The 22,646-nt window shown below is 27.5% G+C and overlaps 1 protein-coding gene across 1 annotated transcript in view; it reads left to right on the top strand.

Annotated features, from left to right (window-relative positions):
- The window catches only part of LOC113373398 (gamma-aminobutyric acid receptor alpha-like), a 40,355-nt gene that overhangs the window by 3,893 nt on the left and 13,816 nt on the right, over positions 1–22,646 (top strand). Inside the window, 1 exon segment of the mRNA XM_026613699.1 lies at positions 21,750–21,843. Within this exon segment, the coding sequence (XP_026469484.1) occupies positions 21,750–21,843 (94 nt within the window).

Below are 22,646 nucleotides of genomic sequence, written 5' to 3'. Positions count from 1 at the left end.
TCAGCTTAGAGATCTGATTCACGATTACATCTTTTAACATTAGCATGAAGAAATAATTTTCAAAATTTACGTTTGTAAGTCTATTTTAATTGCAACTACAAATTTTATGCACGTAGTGTACTCGTATATTTTGCAAATACGGATGGATTTTGTTGACCTTTACCATGAAACTAAATCAATAGCCATTAAATTAAATAAACATTTGGAATTGACATCAAAATCAAAATCGCACATATTATGCGTTCAATATCATTTACCACGAATTAAACGTCAGATCAAGGAGCGCTTGACCGCATAGAATGGGTTATTGAACATGTCACTTTGATTTTAGTTAGAGCACGAGTCCTGGAACAAGGACACTGTGTCTCCTTATGAATATATATTGTCCTGGAACATAGAGGCTAAGTTACACAAAATCAGAATTAACGAGCGGGCTTACACACTTGCAAAAGTTTGAATGGGGGATTCCATTGACGATGCCAAAAACAGTTATCGTAGGTTTTAAAATAGAAACAATGGGGAAAAACTACATTCTGTTAGTAAAAAGTTTGTGCAAAATATCTGTAAGTTTCAATTCATTTTTTGTTATTTATATATAGTATTGATTTTTTTTATAAATCAACTGCTGGTGTAGCAACATCTTCTCGTAAAAATCATAATATAATTAGTGGGGCGCATGGCATCGTGCCTTAAGGCAAATTGCTGGAACTTTCCGTACCGAAAATTATTTTCTTTTTTAAAGATTAACATTTTTTGAAAAAAAAATTACTATGAAAAAATTAGATTTTTGAGAAACTATAAATTTTTGACAAAAATTTACTTTTTTTTGAAAAAAGAAGACTAAGGAAAAATTTATTTTGCAATATTTTGGAAATTCTGAACTTTTTTTCAAAGAAATCGTACTGCTTTAACTGTATAGAGACGAAATATCGAAGCGCGCAAGCGACGCGTCGCCGTCTAGCGTTTAAACATTGGTACGGAATCTATAAGAATGTAAACAAAATTTATACTAATTGTTAAAATCTCTATAAAGTATCTGATAATTCGATGTGCATATGTCTAATGATCATTTTGACCGCCAAATGGCAGTTTTTTCTACTTTTTTTACTAGATCTCCGAAACCGCTAGACCTGCCTTTATGAAAATTTGATCAATTCTTTATCTTGTTAATACAAGTGAAATGTTTTTCGAATTATTAAAACAGGACGCTCGGTTCTCTTGAAAACTGAGTTACCGTTTTTGACACTTTTACCCCATATCTTCGGAACGGCCAGACCTGCCTTCGCCAAAAACTAATCAGCACATCTCCTTATCAATACGAATTGAATGTTTTTTGAATTATTCAAATTGCTTCATCCGTGTTCCCGAAATCGTCGACGAAAATTTGTATTCGCACACACACACATACACGCACACACACACAAATACACACACACACACACACTTACATACATTTTTTCTAAGGTATGCCAAAATGTTCAGAAGGTTTTGAAATGTAGAGATATAAAAAAAATTCATTTTCGATTTTTTTGCGATTACTATAAGTTGCCCTAGGGGAAGTTAAAAAAATCTAATTATAAAAAAAATCACATTTTTCAAAATAGCATTTTTTTTAAATCTCAATATTTCTCAAAAATCTAATTTTTCAAAGTTTTGCAAAGTTTTTTTTTAATAATTTAGTTTTCGGTACGGCAAGTTTCAGCAATTTGCCTTAAGGCACAATGCTATGCACCACTAGTTACAATTTTCATTTTGGAGACAAACCTCTTTTATTGTAAATCAAGAAAATTGTCCAAAAATTTTTGATAATGTGGTAGTAACTGCTAAATCCATCATTACTCAAATACAGCAGTATGTATATATGTGCATACATACACATATGTTTATTTCCTTTTATGTAGGCCTGTCCCATGATTTCGCGTAGTACGTGATTTTAATTAAAACCGCTCGACTTTGCGCCGAAATAAATATTTCTATGAGTTCCTGTGTGAATAACTCTCATACTTTTGCAAACCCTATGCGATATCATATAAAAGACAATACATATGTTTCATTCACGATGAAACATACAGATTTATGGGAAATTGTAGAAATGCAATGTGTCTGTCCGAGGAAATTGGAATAAAGACACCTACATTTCATGTGAATTCAGTCTATTGGAAAATGTTTGACAAATTAATCGAAGAATACTCATGCTACGGTTTGGAAATTAATTAGAATTCTGAGGGAAAATGAAATATATTTACTGGTTATAAATATGTATATACATATATAACACGAATCTTTTAAATTCAAATTCTACATTTAAAAGTACCAGGTTGAGAAAAATTCCTTGGGTTTGGTCTTGCAATTACGAGTAATCAATGAAACAGTATAATTTTGAATATACATATATATATATATATATATATATATATATATATATATATACATATATATATTGATTTCGTCTCCCATATATTTTTAAAACATTTTTATAGAACTTCGTGTTTATTCAAAATCTTTTGAAAGCATTCGAGTTTACAACTTTGATATCGATTTTGAAAAATGTTTTTATGAAAAATCAATATCATCCATTCAAAGCTGTAGTTGTTAGCATATTTTGCATGCTTTATGGTTAAAAATAAGATTTCTGATGTTGAAAGTACATCGTCTCAAGTGATATTTTCCATTGAACGCTTTTGAATAAACTGCGCGACGTTTTGTATGCTATTCCTTACCCTAGTAGTGGTGGTTGATATGGTTATTGATATAGACTGAGAAAAGGTGGACAATATTAAAAAAAATATATATTATAGATTCAAATAAATTAGACATTTTGATGAAGTTTATTTTAGTAACAGGTAATCGTTTTAAGAAAAACAAAATTATAAGATTGACGCTTAAAATAGGAGATGCTGACTAGTTCTTGTTTTTGCCTTTACTCTTATATTTGATGCATTGATTTCAATTCCAAACCAAGTTTCAGGTTTCTAGATTTTTGTCAAAAATAAAGAACAATTTTGCACTTATAAGTGTACAGGTAAGTTTTGTACTAATAGTTGTAAAGAATAGGCTTGGACGATCGTTGCACAAGAATTTATCACGTTCATTAAAATGACTTTAAAAATCGTCGCTATAGTTTTTGAAGAAACTTCGACGTGAGGTTAAATTCTAGCTCCCGTTCTGTTTTCAATTTCCAACAATTCAAAAAGACTTGTAACTTCGAGAAATATGAAATTAGCAAATCGGATTTTTTGGCAAATACATGAAATACTCCTCCAAAAAGTTAAAAAAAAATGTATAAAAATATTTCTGTAATGGAAGATTATCAGTGTACAAATTACACCTTAAAATTTAAGATACCTAATTCAATGAATTTAAAAATAAATTATTGTTATTGTGAAGTATGGAAGATTTTCGTCATCTTGTTTTTTATTAACTTTCCGTAAGGTAAGTTATAGTAATCTCAAAAAAATCGAAAATGAAAATTTTATATATCTTTACGTTTCAAAAGTTTCTGAACATTTTGGCATACCTTAGAAAATAGACGTTTATGTGTATGTGTATGTGTATGTGTATGTATGTATGTGTATGTGCGGATACAAATTTTCGTCGACGTTTTCGGGAACACCGATTAACCAATTTGAATAATTCAAAAAACATTCGATTTGTATTAACAAGGAGACGTGCTAATTAGTTTTTGGTGAAGGCAGGTCCAGCCTTTCCGAAGATACGGGGCAAAAAGTGCAAAAAATGGTAACTCAGTTTTTAAGAGAACGAAGCGTTCGATTTTAATAATTCAAAAACATTTTACTTGTATTGACAAGATGAAGAACTGATTAAATTTCTGGAAAGGCAGGTCTGGTGGTTTAGGAGATCAAGTAAAAAAGTAAAAAATGCCATTTGGAGGTGATAAATGATCATTAGATATATGCACATCAAATTATTAGATATTTTATGGAGACTTTAATAATGTGTATCAATTTTGTTTACATTTTTATGGGCTCCGTAATATCGTTTGTCCGTTAGACGGCGAAGCGGCGCTTATGCGATTTGATATTTTGTCTCTATGCAGCTAAAGCAGTGCTAATGCTTTATAAAATTTTCAAAATTTCCAAAATATTTTAAATCCAAAAAAAATCCAAATTTTTTTTCCAAGAAAGTAAATTTTTTTTAAAATTTGAAATTTCTTAAAAATCAATTTTTTTTAGTTTGAACATTTTTTTTATCGTTTTTAAAAAAAATAATTTTTGGTACGAGAAGTTTGCCCTAAGGCACAATGCCATACACCACTAGTTATACAACTATTTTTGCAATGTATATTTAACTCCATGCATTTCTGAATGCAAATAGTCACCAGCTTCACCATTATTTCCTTCTATTCTGGTGTGCAGTTCGAAATCTTCCGGATGTGTAGTTCTCCGTATGTTGAGATAAGGCATGATTTGTTATAGGACGGATTCGTGGACAACTGCTCTACATTGACAAGAGAATTTGGCAGATCGGTACCATTATGGCATCGATTGCAAGAACACGCTATTTGACATATGTCATTTCATATGAATATATCAATAAATACTTGTTTGGATATTGCGAGATGAAAAGCAATAAGTCGAAAAAAATAAGAGAGAAAAATATTATGAATTGGTACTGGGATATACTAGAATATTCATTTCTATAGATGTCATAATGTGTATTGTCTCTTGAAAACAAAAAGAATATGTTTTCAATTTAAGATAGCCTATTTGGTCACATCGGGGCAAAATGGCAAACAAAAACTAGTTGGTATTGGTATTTAGCCTTGAGGCAAGTTACATGAACTTCTGGATCTGTGTAAATAATCGGCTTAATCAATAAAAAATAAATTAATTTATGAGTGGATTTATTATACATAATTGAAAACAAACAAACACGTTAACTTGGAGTATTTTCAAAAATCAACAAATATTATATTTGAACCAGTTTCCTTAGGATTTTAATGGTTTAGTATGTTTATTAAGACCAAGTTCTATATTGCTATACCAAGTAAATCGTCTAATTTTAATTTTAGCTAACGTCAATAAAACTACTCATCTTCTCAAACTTTGATAAATTTTTAAAATTAAACTACTTGTCGTAAGGCCATAATATTACAGTAAGTTCTATAAGACCATAATATATCTAAATATATATTGCTAAAAAAAAATCCATAAAAATCAGCTTAAATTTTTTTTTTCAACAGTTGATTACAAGAAAACCTAATATTTTAACCTAAAACTAATCAGTACCATTCCCAACTAATATCTTTCGAACAGTTTTTGATTTTTTAAAATCGGTTCGGTAGGATGAGCTTAAATGTGGACGAAAAGTTTAACACTTTTTTTCAAAATACAAAGAAACGACTTGGCCGATCGTCCCACAAACGATAGTCCTCGTCGAGATACATCGAATGGCTTTTAAATTTTTTAAATCGGCCCAGCCGTTTTCGAGAAAATGTCGATTTACGGCAAAAAATCTGTTCACATACACACACACACACATAATTTTTCCAAATTTGATCTCATTCAATTCAGAATGGATTGAAACGTCGAGAAAACATAAAATTAGCGAATCGGATTTTTTGATGAAAACATAAACTTCTCCTTCTGGAAGTTAATAAATCTTCCTCAATGTTGAAATAATTTTGAATAAATTACTATTTATATCGGATGTATGCTTCTTCCTTTGAGTAATATGAACTTTATCTTATAAGACTTTTTCAGCTTGTCAAAAGTGTGAAATACAAAACGCAATACAGCTTGAAAATTTTCACATAATACTTTGCTCGCAATATACAGTTACAAGCAAAAGAGACGTCGTAGTATTACATGGGATTTAATATACAGTATACAAAGCCTTACACTGAAGAAACCAGTAAAATTATGAACAATTTTTTCTATTTATTTGAAAAAGTTTTCAAACAGTTAAATTAATTTAATTCTCTTCGTTTTCTGTGAAACAAAGTTTTATCGAGTTGAAATTCTCGAAAATAGCTGCAAGGCGACAGGTTATTCCCACTATAGTTTGCGTTTAAACAAAACCAAGAATTTCCAAACAATGTGACATAATTCACTCAAATAAACGCTTTTGAAACTATTATAGAATAGTTCGTCTTTGATTTAGCGCACAGTTATAAATAAAATTCAGGACTTTTGCCACAAGAAAATTTCATAGTCAGTGAGAATAATATTAGGTCAAAGTACTATCTTTCTACATTGAATTATAAAAATTTTTTTGAGATACAGTTTCACAAATTAATAATTTAATGAAAATAAAATTATAGAACCGTGCTAAGAATTTTTTGTCCTCGAAAAACTGAAATTTAAACATTTTACTGTAAAGTTTGAGTTCCTACACGAGACTGTAGGCGCCGAAATATCAGTTAATATGTATATAACATCGTTAAATGGTCAATATGCAATTTCAAATCAATAATCATGTCATAGAAATGTAAATTGTGTAGTTAAAATCAACATTAACGATGATTTGATCTCTATAGAATAGTTGCTGGACTGATCGATTAATGAACCGAATAACTTGGACTAATTTATACGTAATATAAATATATATATATATATATATATATACAGTTCTTTTAAATAGCTAATATTATTTATGACCTCATTTTGTTTATAATTATGATTAAGATTAATCATATTTATAAAAGCGTGTGCTTAATATAATTAGTTTTGATTACCTTTACTTCACTTCAGAATATATTGTTATATTTAAATGGTATACATTTCTTATTTGGCGATAAGGAATTTAATCATGAAAGAATTCGTAACAAAATCAGAGTATATTATGATGTATGGAAGATTTTGCTCTATGATATAATTCGAAATAAAGTTATTTTGCTATAATATATAGAACTTCAACTCCATAAATTTATTTCAGTTAAATCTTATTTGCCAATAAATGACTAATTATAAGACAATTTAAAAAGATTATAAATACTTTTATGAAATGACTATCAGATATTCAATTGTTATTTATAACAGCTTAAAAGAGTTCAACAGTAAGGTTTAATAGTTGGTTGCATATTTCTATTTATATCAATTTTAAATTACTACCATATTTTTTCTTTGCATTTTAATCTGACATCATCTTAAATGTTTTCATTGATTAAACAATATAACTAGCAATAAAGTGAATTCATGAAATAATTTGTTGTGCAGTAACGTAGTTTATGAGTTGAATGAAAGTTACTACCAGCACATTTTATGTGTAGTCATGAATATTTAGAATATTCTCTCATAAGTTTTACTTCTGCAAAATAAAAGGCTGCAATGCTGATATATTATAAAATTGTCGACATTGTTTCCTATAATCACTTGATTAAAAATTTGTTGTGTTATAGTTTTAAATTTATATCATTTAAAATTATGAAATAATTCAGTTTGTAGTTTGGATTATATTTTAATATATGCATTGTCACTTGCTACATAAACTGAAATGAATTTAAAAAAGCTGACTAGACTAGTTCCATGCGCAAGATTAAAAGCTTCTATGCAAAAAATATATAAAAATATATATATAAAATATATTTTATCAGTTTGTGCAAAATCATTCATTAGTGATATATTAAAAATTGAATTATTATTAAATGTAATATATTATATTTAATTGCATTTTTTATATACAAAATTATATGAAATGGTTTCCATAAACTTCATATCAAATCGCGTTTATAATATAACATTCAGGTACTTATAAACTTTTATGAAATACATTTGAATAAAATTCAATTTTGATTTAAACCACATAGTGCGTACAGTAATTCAGTGAAGCGCATAAATTTAAATTAAATTGAAAAGTATTAAATTGTAATTTCATTTTAGTTTGAGAAATGATGTGAAATATGTAATTTCATAATTAAGTTTATAATTTTATCTAAAATTTTTGTTCTTATTGATTTATTAAAAAACAGTGTTTATTTCATATGATTTCTTCCTGAAAGATTACAACTTTCTCTATAATATTATTTCTTTATAAAATGTCTTTCCAAATGTCCTCACAATAAATCTCGAGCATTATTCTCATCGGATTTCTACTGTCAGTAATCATTTTGTTCTTATGTTAACATTACTCATAAATAGATGCCATAAAGCAAAATTGATCTGTTCTCAACAGAGAGAGATTTGATACGATCCTATATAAACCAGAATATATAAATGATTCAGGAGCTAAATGTATGCCGTTGGACAATAATAGACAAACATATACAAATGTTATATACTTATTGCACTAATTACTTACAATTAACAGAACCTAGATCATAGGACAAAAATTCACATTTTGCTACATTTTGACAATTACACTTACTAATTATTGAAATAATTATTTAAAAATTATAACAGGTATAAACCAAACAGAAAATGTATCATCAAAAAATGATTCTGGATTTCAATACTTATTTTTTCTTGGCGTGAAAAATAAAGTACGAATTTGTATTTTTGTGCTTACTGAAATATGTTACTATGTAAAATAAAATTTAATTTTGGTTAAAAATATTCTACCTTTGAATTTAAATATATTTACAAAAACAATAATATTAAAATGGGTTTTAGTTACCATTAAACATCGATGTGATCGTTTTTAATCAAATTATGGATTTATAAGGTGCGAAAGTCATAAAATTTTTAATAAAACAACCCATTAGTCGTTATACGGTTAGATATGTGTAATATAAAATTGATAAAAAACTTTTTTTTTTTTTTGAATATTGTTATGAAATTTTACTATTTTGTCTATCTATCTATTTTAGGGAAATTAATATAATTTCAACTTTTTCTTTTAATTCTTCCTGAAATAATGATCATATGGAAGGTAATAATTAACAAAGTGATATCAAATTATTTAAAAAATATATGCATTAAATGCCTTATTCTAATTATATAATGAATATACTAATTTTGTCTTTGTAATATGATCATAAAATATTTCTGTTTCTTGAGAGAGATATCAATCAATCAATTATGACAATTTAATTACAAAAATGCTATCTGTCTTTTATTAAGTTTTGTACATTTTGTTCAAACTTTCTGGTATTATTTGAAAAATATAAATTTGGTTCTAAATATTTTAGTAGATCCAGTTTGAATTAAAAATTTATAACTCAAAGCATTTTATATTGTTCAAAGTTTGTGTTGCATATTCCCAATTTCTAGAAATTCATAAATTTTGCAAGTATTAATTATATAATTTCAATTTTGTGTAGAAAATACTAATACTTGGCAATCAATCAATAGAGAAATCAATCAATCAATTATGGCAATTTAATTACAAAAATGCTAACTGTCTTTGATTAAGTTTTCTACATTTTATTCAAACTTTTTGGTATCATTTGAAAAATATAAATTCGGTTTTAAATATTTTTAGTATATTCAGTTTGAATTAAAAATTTATAATTCAAAGCATTTTATACTGTTTAAAGTTCGTATTAACATATTCCCATTTCCTAGAAATTATTAAATTTAAAGCATTTTATATTGTTTAAAGTTTGTATTAACATATTCCCAATTCCTAGAAATTCATGATTCCTGCAAGTATTAATTATATAATTTCAATTATGTGTAGAAAATACTAATACTTGGCTTTTAATATTGTTCAAAGCTCGGTTCAAATATTCCAAGAAAACAACTATTTTCTACGAAAATATATGATATTTCAAAGTACCAATAATTAATTTATTGGTACTAAAACACGATACAATAATCATGTGATTTACAGTTATTCATGTTTTAATGAATAATTTAAATTTCACAAATTCAATTAATGGAATATTTATATTTGAATAAATGAGTAATAATTTAATAAGAAAAATATAAAAAATTATGCTAGTGGGGTGTATGGCATCGTGCCTTAAGGCAAATTGCTGGAACTTCCCGTACCGTAACGAAATGTTCGAGGAATACTGAATGTATTCAAATAGATTATTATCAATATTGTAACATTGTCTAATATTTATAAGAATTATACTAACTGAATTGCAAAGTTGAAATTATTTGTTTAAAGTATATTAGAACTATAGTCAAAATTAAAAGTAAAATCTGAATTATTTTCGATATACAAAAAAAAAATTTTCGAAAAAAAACATTGATACAAAAATTTTTTTTTCAAAATCAATCATTTTGTTTTTTATTTATAATTTATAATATGAGAATTTTTTCTTTTTATATATAAATATCTCTTCTAGATTTTTTTTCTTATTTTTTAATTGAGTTCCAAACGTACATTCAAAATTTCTACAAATATAATTAAGTTTTGTATTTATTCCTAAGCGTGATGGCAGATCTATAAAAGCATAAATATACTTTTTTCAAAACAAGTAGCATATTCCAAACTTTTTTGTATAAAGTTTTCTTAATTTTTAGTGCAGTTAATAAAATAGTTGAAAATAAATTATTTTACTAATCAAACATCATACGAGTAAGTTCATCATATCCGAACACGTTTTCCTCCGATACGGAATTCCGCTAAAAGGTTTTCGGTTTTGTTGCAGCTTCGGCTTCAAATATATCACATTCACGTCAAAGATATCGAAGTCATAAAGACGGACACCATAAGTCCGGACAAAGCCTTGCGGTTTTTACCGCCCCGAATGCCTCTTCTTGTCTTAGAAATCCGGTCAGTTTCGCCGTTGAAGATCTAATTGTAAGTTATTACGCATTCGTGACCTTGTACCGTTTCGTTCGTGGTTTAGGGTAGACCGGGGTAGGATAGATGAGAAAATACTTATTACTAGTCAGGATACAGCTTGACAACTAAGAAATAGGCTGTCAACAAATTTGACATGGCTTAGGTTGGGTAATGGTTACTGAAACATTTGCAATTAAGATTTCATTAAATAGGTGAAGTCTATATTTTTGAAATGACTCTCTTTAAAGAAATGCAATGATATCAACAAGAATTATCAGAAAATGTCCAAAAGATTTTTGTTTTTGCTATTTACCAAGCCTCAGTGTTAGAATCCTAAATACTATTTAATTATAGCCTATTTACTACGACTTGGTACTGTGATGTTTATATAAATTTATATTTTACTAGCTGACCCGGCAAACGTTGTTTTGCTAAGTAAGGTATAACTAAACAATTTCTAGAGAATCAAAAATATTAATACTTTAAGTGTATAAGGATGTGTTGTTCGAATTCTCTATACATTGAGATATTATAAAAATAATAAACCCCATTAGTTTGTCTATGTTTTGTCCAAACAATCAAGCTGAAAGTTTTATTCACTTTCTATAGAAAACATGGTAAAATCCAATCCAAGTCTTTTTTGGCCTTTCGACTTATTGATTACGTTTCAAGTTTTTCAGATTCTTTTTGGATTCTGCATTTTGTGTATGATTGTAAATAATACTACTGCGCTTATAAAAAATTTTCAAATTTCTGCGAGGAGAGATAAAAAATGAATTGAGTATTTCTTCTTTGACCTGCTCCAATTCGATGAATTAAAGTAAATTTAATAAAAAGTATTATGGATTTTCAAAGATTACCCTTTATCTCATTTAGGATAGCAAAGTCATAAGAATTAAGGTTATAGCTGGTTATACATCTTTTTCCTTCTACTTTCAAATATTGTTGTTAAACAATACTTAACTTTACTGGTTTTTGACACATCGGTGATGGATCTTTTCAACCCCGAACCCTCATATATTACTATCTATTCTTCGATAATTTCTGGGAAATTATAACTGGGAAAATGTTATTCGACAAAATGTCCCTTTGATCCTTTCTGAATTTAAATAACGTAAATAAAAATAATATAACTTAGAAAATGTTTTATAAATATCAATGAGTATATAATTATATAAATGGGATTTTTCAGAGCACCGTGTTTGAGAAGAATATGATTCGCAAAAAAGAGTGCTACAACGTCAAAAAGTGCATTTTCATATTAACATTTCAAAAAAGTTGATATTTTGAGTTTCTAGTAACACTTGCGATCCGTTTAATAACGTTTTTGTATATAAATAAAACTACAAACAGAACTACTCTCTACATAATTAAATAATATTTACGTGAAACATCCTATTAAACTTAATTGAACATCATCTGTCAAACACGTTTGACATTTCACGTATTACCCACCGTCCATTGTTTTATTCAAATTACGCTTCTACACAAATTTTCAAATTAAAAATGTAAAGTTTCTACGCGATTTTGAAATATTATCTCACCTTTCCGACTTTCTCTGGATTGGCACGAATTTTTCAAGACTAAGACTGGCCAAATTGATTTAGCCGTTTTCGATTTTTACCGAATCATTTGATCGAGAGCTCCATTTTTATATATAAGATATATAAATAAATTTATTAAAAAATATTATATATTTAATTATTTATATATTTGGCCTTATAAATTTGGCAAAAATTAATATCAAATACAAATCAGTACGTGATCCTGGTTATCTCTATCTTTTAAACCGTAGCATATGAAACAGCTCGTATAATATTTCAGTGGTTTGTGAGCTTTTGTAGATTTCATTCCGAAGATTAATTTAGGCCCGTCCGAATTTTGGTTCGCGCCATATGAAGCGTGCTCGTCTTAAAACGGAATCAGGTGGCCTACGACCCTAAACGTACGTGTTTACATATTTCAACGAAAAACGAAACATGGATCAGGTGGAATTATAGACAGGGAATAATTTTTTTTTTAAATTGATTTAAATTTATGATTTTCTTCCTATATATTAGGTCATATAGCTGAAATTAATTATGAAATCAAAAATTTTAGCACACAAGATCAACGTTTTGTAAAATTTGGGGTTTTGGGCTGTATGTATACATATATATTAGGGTGGTCCTTAATATGGGCTCAAATGGTTCGAAATTGATAAAAAACAATTCTCTGAAAGTTTTACCTTTTAATATTAACTTTTAGATTGTGCGCAATTCAATCAAACTTCGTATGCAAATAGCATAGAAATCACTATCGCACTATCTAAAAAACAATATTAAAAGCTAAAACTTTCAGAGAATTGCTTTTTATCAATTTGGAACCATTTAAGCTTTTGGGAGCAAGAAAATTTGAAAATGTCCATATTAAGGACCACTCTAATGAATATCAATTTATAGTCGAAAATTTATATGATAAGTGATTAAAACATTATACATCATAATAAAAAAGCGACATATTGAATTTAACATTAATCATAAACAAAATTTTGACAGTTCAAAAAAAATGAATTTTTAACGACTTCAATAAGAAACAAATAAATTAATCATTCTAAGTTATGTCATAGGCAATATTGCCGATCAAAATTATTGATATAAATTATATCATATTATATTAAATTTCGATCAAGAAGGAAATATTTTGGCATGTAAAAATTTAGTGCATATTGGATATATGAAATTGACATTCAATATTTTCAAATTAAATGCAAAAGTAAAAAATCTGATATTTATATAAAAAATATATATTTAGATAATGGTACTGCGTTGATTCAGACTAAAATCTGATTTATTCATTGATTAAAAAAATATTTCACTATTTGACATAAATAAAATTAAAATAAACAAAATACTATGATGCGTTGGAATTAATTATCGAAATGTAAAGAACTTTGTGTAATAAAAATATAACATTATTATTAATTTATCATGTATATTATAAGAACTTCTGCAAAGCGGCAAAATATTTTTGATGGCAAAACAACGTTTGCCGGGTCAGCTAGTATATATATATATATATATATATATATATACTGGTTTCATCAACCTCATAATTTTCCATCCAGGTGTAGAGTAAGTGAATTACCAAGATCTCTTCTGGCGTTCCATTACATCGACAAATTAAAACTTGATAGTGTCCTCGTTCTGATTGTGAGTTCAATTTCTTTTCATCAATTATATTGAATCTGGATGTAATTAGATACAAATAGATATTAGATAGGTACTTTAATTTTTTCAAAGAGTTTCGAAAAAATATGTTTAAAGCTGTAGTAATTCTATTTTAAAAACTAGTTGGTCGTCGAGGGTTGTGATTAGAAATGAGTGGAAATAAAGTTCGTAATAAGTTGAATGCAAATTGGAAAAATTAGGTTTTTGTAGTAAATTATCATTCAAATCTATTGCTTTGAGAAATAGTACTCCAATTAACATTGAGCAGGTATACAGCATATTTTATACAAATTAAAAAATTATTACCTCTAAGCTCATTCTGTGTATTCGCATATACAAACATTAGATACATTACATTTATTCACTGTTATCTTTATGATTCTCATACTGTTATTTTCATTGAATTGATATGTCATTAAACCTTTTTATAATATTTTTTTAATAGAATAAGATTTCAAAATTGTCAGAAATTTGGAGTTGTAAGCATTATATACAAATCGATTTACTGGTATGAATTCTGTTACTCTTGAAGCCACGTGGCTCTGCTAGAACATGAGAATAATTAAGTTACCTATATGAAATAATTATCTGTATATGCCTACAAACTCCATATGTATATAACAGACGTCTCTATTTTCCTCACATTAGAGTTTATTGTTGCTATTGTGCAAGCAAACGTGGTGATAGAGATTCTAAAACTAGGGCGACATGATACCATTATATAATGTATGTGAAATGTGAAATTAACTTTGGAAAGCAAGCAATATGATTTATTTCTAAAAACTTGATTTTTCAACTTGGAAATATTTATGTAAAAATAATATAATAATCATCTAAAATGTATAACATAATTAATGAGAAATATGATACAGTATGGTAAAAACTGAATATGTACTGTTAAAATTGTACAAAATTATTGAAGTGACTGATGGGTTACATGAAAAATTTAAAAAACAAAATGATTTATAGAAAACTTACCACTCGAGTATTAAAAAAATGTTTTAATTTTTGTGATAAGTATATATTTAAAATAAAATTATCTATTTTGTATTATGCTGATTATATACTCCCAATAATCGAGAGCACCATGAAAATATATGACATATTGGCAGGTTTTTCTAATATATTACGATTTTATTTCTATAGCTGACATTTTACATTTTCGTAGGCGGCATATTAGCTCTTATGAATGTAATATTCCAATACTTTAGTAAATTTTCACCGAAGTCGATTAGGAATCGCTGTCCTAAGCATTTCGTATTGGAATGCGTCACCTATCTCCTTCAGTAATTACTCGAAAACATGGCTTGGATAGACTCGCCTTAGGTGGCTAAGAGAGACGCTCCGAAGGGCGGTTTAATGTACACCCTTGCGTCCCACAAATGGGTTGAAGGGTTGGTAAATGCTTTATTCAATTTCGTTGGTTTCTTTACGCTTTGTTGTACAGAGTGTATTTAGGCTTTATGTTTCCTTGGTGACTAAATGCAACCAAGTAAGAGGTAACAATATAAGTTATAAAGCTTAATTTTGAATGCCTTGTATATAATACACGTGGGTACAATAGGCAATTTATGAAGTGAAGTTTACAGACTCGTCATTTAAAATATAATAAATATAAATATTTACTTAACAGTAAATTACAAGAAAACTGCTCCGTAGATTTTGACCTAAAACTAATCAGTATCATTCCCACTAATATCTTTCGAACAGTTTTTGATTTTTTAAAATCGATTCGGTAGTATTAGCTTGAATGTAGATGAAAAGTTTAACACTTTTTTTTCAAATTACAAAGAAACGGCTTGGCAGATCGTCGCACAAAACTGACAAACGATAGTCCTCATCGAGATACATCAAATGGCTTTTAAATTTCTGAAATCGTTTCAGACATTTTTGAGAAAACGTCGATGAAAGATCTAATTTTGACAAATGCCAAAAAACGATACCAATTTTTGCTTTGACGAATTTTTAAAGCTAAACCAATTGTCGTAGAGCCGTAATATTTTAGTATGATCTAGAAGACTATGGTATCTACCGTCAAAAAAATAATAATAAAAATCGTCGAAAAAAAATTTTTAACACTTTTTTCCAAAAAAAACGGCCCGGCCGATCTCTACCAAAAACTAATAAGGTCGATTCCCAACCAATATCTTTCGAACGGTTTTTGAATTTTCAAGATCAATTCAGAACTGCGGGCTAAAACGTGGACAAAATATTTTTCACTTTTCTGCTATTTACAAAGAAACGGCTTGGCTGATCATCGCGCAAAATTGATAAACGCTAATCCTCATCGAGATTCATCAAATGGCTTTTAAATTTTTGAAATCGGTCCAGCCATTTTTGAGAAAACGTCGATTTACGGCAAAAAATCTGTTCACACACACACACACATACACACACATACTTTTTCCAAATTTGGTCTCATTCGACTCAGAATGGCTTGAAACGTCGAGAAAACATAAATTAGCGAATCGGATTTTTTTATGAAAACATAAACTTCTCCTTCGGGAAGTTAAAAATTCATTTTCGGTACGATAAGTTCCAGAATTTTGCCTTAAGTCATGATGTCAAGCACCACTAGTTGTAGATTTTTTTTATGAACAATTTGATGATCAAAAAAATAAATAAAAGGAATGAAAATATAGTTTGAAAACCTCAGGCTATCCTTAAATGGTATGAAGTGGTCACTCGCACTGATGATGATAGTTGCCAAAACGTGTAGCCCTTCTCTGTTCTTAAATAAAAATCAAACGATAAGGAAAATGAGTTAAAACAGAAAAAACATACGGAGTAAAGGGTTTACAGGGTTAGAATTTTATTAGTGTAAATTATTTCACAAACGTCAGAAACTATTTCATATGTCACACTTGGTTTGTTTCGGTTACCCTCGCACATTGGAGCAAAATTTGTTCCAGATTGTACTATTGTCCTATGTCAACAAATATGAAATCTTCTGAAATTCGAATTAGTTTAATATGTCCATAATCTATTTGAGAAAATTCATTATACCAGCTCTCAATTTCCTCGAACTATTCTGATTGTGAGAAGTTTAAATAGGCGCTCTTCTCGCCATAATGTCGAATGAATGACTACAACACTGTAGGAATAGAAGACTCTCCTGGGTTTAATCGACCGTTTTCGTTCCCTAATTATTAATTATTGTACTCGCAGTTTCTGCAGGTTATTATTTCATTATCTCATTGTCAGTCTACCGTTAAATATGCTAGAACATAGTGAGATTTTCAAAATCGAGCTTCTTGGAAGAAAATTGATCGATGACGTAGTTGTATATATATATATATATATATATATATATATATATAAGTGTGTGTGTCGTTTTCTCAATTAAGCATCTCCTACATTCAAATATTTTGTAATTGCCTTCATTTCTGCTTTCTTATTGCTGTATCTATTTCAACTGCATTTACTAAATTTTAATCCTGTTACAGTAGAAGCACCTAGTTTTAAGGAGAATTATAAAGGATAATCTAGGCGATATTGCTACACTTCATCTCAAAATAGAATTAATTAGGAAAATGTTTATTCGTACACTCCCACACATACTGACTATATACAAACTTATCTTTGTTTGATTGCGACATTATGTATATGTATTTTTAAATATTAAATTTTACATTAAAACAAGCATTGATAATTATCAATTATAATTATATCAGCAATTTCAGTTGTATGAAATGTTATGTTTACAGTATCTTGTAGTGATTTTTCGAGTAATTCTTACGTTAATCCAATCATCAATTAAAAAATTATCAAAAAATTACACATTCGATTTTTCAAATGTTTAATATATCTTATTTTTGTTATTTATATTTTCGAAATCTCGTATCTTTACCCAATCAGATTAATTTTATCTACTTAATGATTGTGTTGAACTGAGGTGAGTTTGTAATAAATTTTCATTAGAGTTGTAAAAGTTTCGTTCGGGATGCTTTCGATGGACAAACTTTATAAAGACAAGTGAAAGCAGAATTTATATATATATATATATATATATATATAGATTAATCGCTGCTCTGTTTTTAAAAATAATTATTAGTTATATAAGTGTAAAATATAAGTAAGTAGCAATTGTCACAGTATCAGACATTTAACTTTGAAGTGGCAATTATCTTGTATATTAGTTAAACTAAATTTTTTTACTGGTTGCTTATATATTTTCTGGTTCAACTCTGTCTACTTCATTATATCAAATCTCAGTTTGCCATGGTAAAATATAAATAAGAACGTGACTGCCGATTATGAGTTTACGACACCAACATTAAATACTTGATATATGTTTATTCAGGATGGATATATTTTGTTTGCTCGGAGGACTTCGTAGAGGACACAATTTGTCAGAATAGTTTATTTGGGAAATAACCTTCTGAGTGTGAAAAGGAAAAGAAAAGCTATATGGGGTTCAAACGAACTGTTTCTTTTGACCGGTCAGTCGGTCGAATGTTGTATTAAAGGATTTATTAGAATTGGTCTTTTAGAAAACGATTTATTATGAAACTAGATAGGTTGTCGTTATGCATAAATAATGATGTATAAAAGAAAGATAGGGAATCGATTTGAGTATAAATTGATCGAATTGTTTCTAAAAAGTCATCTGAATACAGTTATGTATTCTGATGTTTTACGACAAATAATTATGAATATTTAATTATTTTTATTCGTACAAAAAATGCCAAAATTTAAAACCAAAGTAAGTACTTATAAAACTCCTACTAACTTGTGCTCATATTTGTATTACTGATGACTAATTCGCATTACTAATATTTTTTTATAAATCTTATATGTCCAATACATTTAATTTATGATATCGTATTGAATAAATCAAATATTCAGAATCCCCAACGGTGTTAATCTAATTCCGTTTCCTAGAAAAATATTAGTATATTGATTACTCGAATTCTGTCATTTTCTGATATTTCTTTTTGCATTAAAAGCGTAAAAGAACCGGCTTTCAGATAACTAATTAAGCCAATAGAAGTGTCATTGAATATCAAAATCTTATTAACTGAATGCTTCTTCTTTGATAATAGATAGAGAGCCAGTATCAACTTCCCTGGAAAAAAATAAATTGATATAGGAGCCACATTTGTATTTTGATATAGTTGAAAACTAAAATTTTGGAAATGAAAATGTTTAAATAATTGATTTAAATATTTCGTGAAGCTATTTTTAAATTTATTAAAATAAAATTACACCTTGTCCAGTTATTAAAATAGTTAGTATACCGAGGGTTTATGATATTGAAATATATTTTTTATCTGCTGAAATTTACTCAATTTAATTAATGTAGTTTTAACCTCAATGGCATGATTTATGTAAAAAAGACATCAGTCCCTTCATTATCTTCGTTTCGTTTTATTTCCAACAGTATGATATTACCATCATTCATTCCTTCTGAACAGAAGTTGTCGAATATCCTTGAATCTGATCCCTTTAAGGACTAGTCACTCACGCCCTTCCTCAGATTGAAGAAAATTTACTAAGTTTGTGAGAGGAATGTCGTCTCCTATTTTATTTTATATTAGACCAGTCCCAACCTTGATGTATGTAAGACCTATATAACTTTCTTAATAAAATTATTTTCATCACAGTTTCATTACATTTTCTGGTGGAACTAATAGTTGCTTTAAAAAAACTGAAGTACCAGATCCTAGTACATCAAATTTTTTAACTTTAAATACATATTATAATTTTTTATTTAGATACTATTCAAGTCATTTCTGTAGATTATTTTTACATAATTTATTTCATTATAAATCTATCGGAAACTATATCTACAACTGCATAAGAAGGTGATTTATTTATATGACTATCACCAAATATTTTCAGTTTTGACTGGCAATCAAATTTAAATTTTTAGGTATAAATTAAATATTATTTTATAAGGTATATTTATATCTGTATCAAATTTTAATGGCGTAACTTAAAATTTTGATCGACATCTCAATGTTGACATCAACAAATTAATTATTAAGAAGAATCAAATGACTTGCATAAAGACTAATTAAGCTACTATAATAGGTTACATTTATCAAATTATTTCCAGCCTAATTATTTATATAATTAAAGTTTTATTACCGTGGCGTGCTTACAAGAATTTATATACGTATATTGTTTTATTGATTATCGAACAATTAAGATTAATAGCATTAATGGGTATAGTTTCTAGGCAATTTAGGGAAATAATAAAGTAACATGCCATGATTTATTGCTATTCTTTGAGTTATATAATTAATAAATAATTATGGTAAGAATTAGCATTAGAAAAACTTAGAATAATATTAGCAAATCAAAACTTTGATCGTTTAGAGTAAATTCCATAAAATACTGGCATTATTGACGATTTATAAAATATAGAGAATAGTTTTATTATTTTTATAATATACAAGTGTTATACGAGCAAATAGACACAACTATTTGTATAATAATTAGTATAATTAGTAATCCAAAATTTCAACTACAAATTCCATTATCATAATTATATATTTACTAATCACTCATATAATTCGATATTGAGACTTAAAGTCAATTAAGAAAAAATGGCATTGCTCTAAATAATCATTTCTTTTTCCTTGTTACTTTTTTTGTTTGGCTTTCATATACGGTTTCCAATGTAAATTCCTAATGGAAAATGTGTGTTGTATTTTTCTCTACGATTCATATGTCGTCATGTGCAAGTCGAACATTCAGAATAATAATGATCAAAATCTTTAAGGATGAAAACTATATAAATATATATACGAGTATATATATATATATATATATATATATATATATATATTATTATATAAATAAATAATTTATATATATATATATATATGTATATATATAAATAAATAAATATTTATATATATATATATATATATATATATATATATATATAATAATACACATGGTGAAAGGTGTATAGTTAAAAAAACAAAACTTTGAAAAGGCACCCATCCCGTTGTTAAAGACAAAACCAAAATTATGTATATATTATGAAAAACCTCTAAGTTTTTCATACGTTTGGAGTTCCAGTTTAACTCTTTCTAGTGGATTATTTAAAAAAAAATACCAAAACCACACACAAAGTTTAAAAACGGCCAAATTTATATAAAAGACGTGGTTTAAATTAAACTAGAATTAATAATAATTTGTGCATCGAGAGCCAGACTGGGACTCTAAAAGTATAGAAGACTTAAGTAAATATTTTGTCAATACAATTTTATTTTTAATAACTAATTTTTGTTTTTATTTTGGTCTCTGATCTATTAAACCAACCTTTATTTTTTTAGGTTCTTACATTTCACTTGCTAAGTTTCTTTGTATAAACCGAACTTTTTATTAGTTTTATTTACTATGAAAGAATAGAGTACTAATAATTTGTTTTATGTTTTTGTAATCTTAGGTTGTCAAATATCTCCCTTCCGCTTTTTTGCTCTTGGTTTATAATACAAAAAGGCGGAATGGAGATATTTGACAACCTAATATTTTAACAAATAGGTTAATTTTTTCAAATAAAACTTATTTTTCACAAAGATAGCTACATAATTAGACCGGCCATGTATAAATAGCTGGGCACTAGAATAACTTTGTCAGGAAAGTTTATTTTACGTTATGCTGCTTGGTGAATGAAACTAAGGTTTATATGAAGCTTTTCGACTTACAAGTTTGGAAGTTTAAGTCTTTTTGCTACATTCCGTTCAAAGCATCATTATTATTTTATATCTAATATCTCGCACTGTGTCCATTCCTCCAGACCGTTTTCAAATGACATTATTTGCCTCTTTAAATAAAACTTTTGCACAAGTGGCATTTCTCGCCCATCTGTCTTTTGTAGTTATATATCGTGAGTATTTATCTCGTCTCGTGTATTTATTTCTTGTATACTATCTGTTTCAGTATTCTGTTCGGAGCAGTGAAATTGGAAACCGCGCCGTTGACAAATTACCAGATTATATCAAATGGCTCATCTTATGTATACGAATTTAAGAAGGTAAGGCAAAAAACAAAGCCTCGATTATATTGCTAAATTGTTTCGTCTGATATCAAAGCAAATACGACGATAAATCAGATAAAATAGAGACTAACGTGCTATCATATTTTCTAATATTTACTAAGAAACTGGACGATATTTTAGAGAAAACTGATGGAACGTTTTGTTTTATCTGGCTTCGTTTATTTTTGTTTGAACTTCGAGATTTATTTAATAAAAATACATTTTATAATATTTAATTATGATAATAAATTCTTAGTTAAGTATATGATATAAAATTTATTTGAGCGGTTGTAAATAATAATATTTGAAATATAGTTCGATGCATCGTGCAATTTTATATTACATGTAATAAGGGCTCTCATTGGAGAGTTTCCTAAACAAGCCACATTTGCAAACTCAGTTTTGAGTTCAAATTCATCTCAGTAGCTATATAAGAATAATAAGATTCTGATTGCTATTATATTTGTAAATAAAAAAAAATTTAAAAAAAGTTTATACTACATGATTAATATAATTTGAAAATGAAATAATATTGCAAGATATATGAGATGTGTTATTAATATAATATTTACAAGAAGACCCAAAAAACTTTATTTTATCAAATCATTTTTATCTTATATGAAAAAACACTTATATTTACGATACTTTTTCAGTTATCATAATTTGACTAATCAATTGCCATACTGCATTCATAGTTTTATTTCCTTTAATTATAAAAACTGAAGTTTCAACGTTTTTAAATCCCTAATAATATATATTTGACTGACAATTAAAAAAATGAATTCTCTGAATAGAACTGT

Source organism: Ctenocephalides felis, unplaced genomic scaffold (assembly GCF_003426905.1).
Source record: "Ctenocephalides felis isolate EL2017-DRISC unplaced genomic scaffold, ASM342690v1 CF-g0.4_SCAFFOLD_01604, whole genome shotgun sequence".
Taxonomy (NCBI): domain Eukaryota; kingdom Metazoa; phylum Arthropoda; class Insecta; order Siphonaptera; family Pulicidae; genus Ctenocephalides; species Ctenocephalides felis.
The sequence above is the reverse complement of the archived record's forward strand: the minus strand, read 5'-3'. Positions and strand labels throughout refer to the sequence as shown.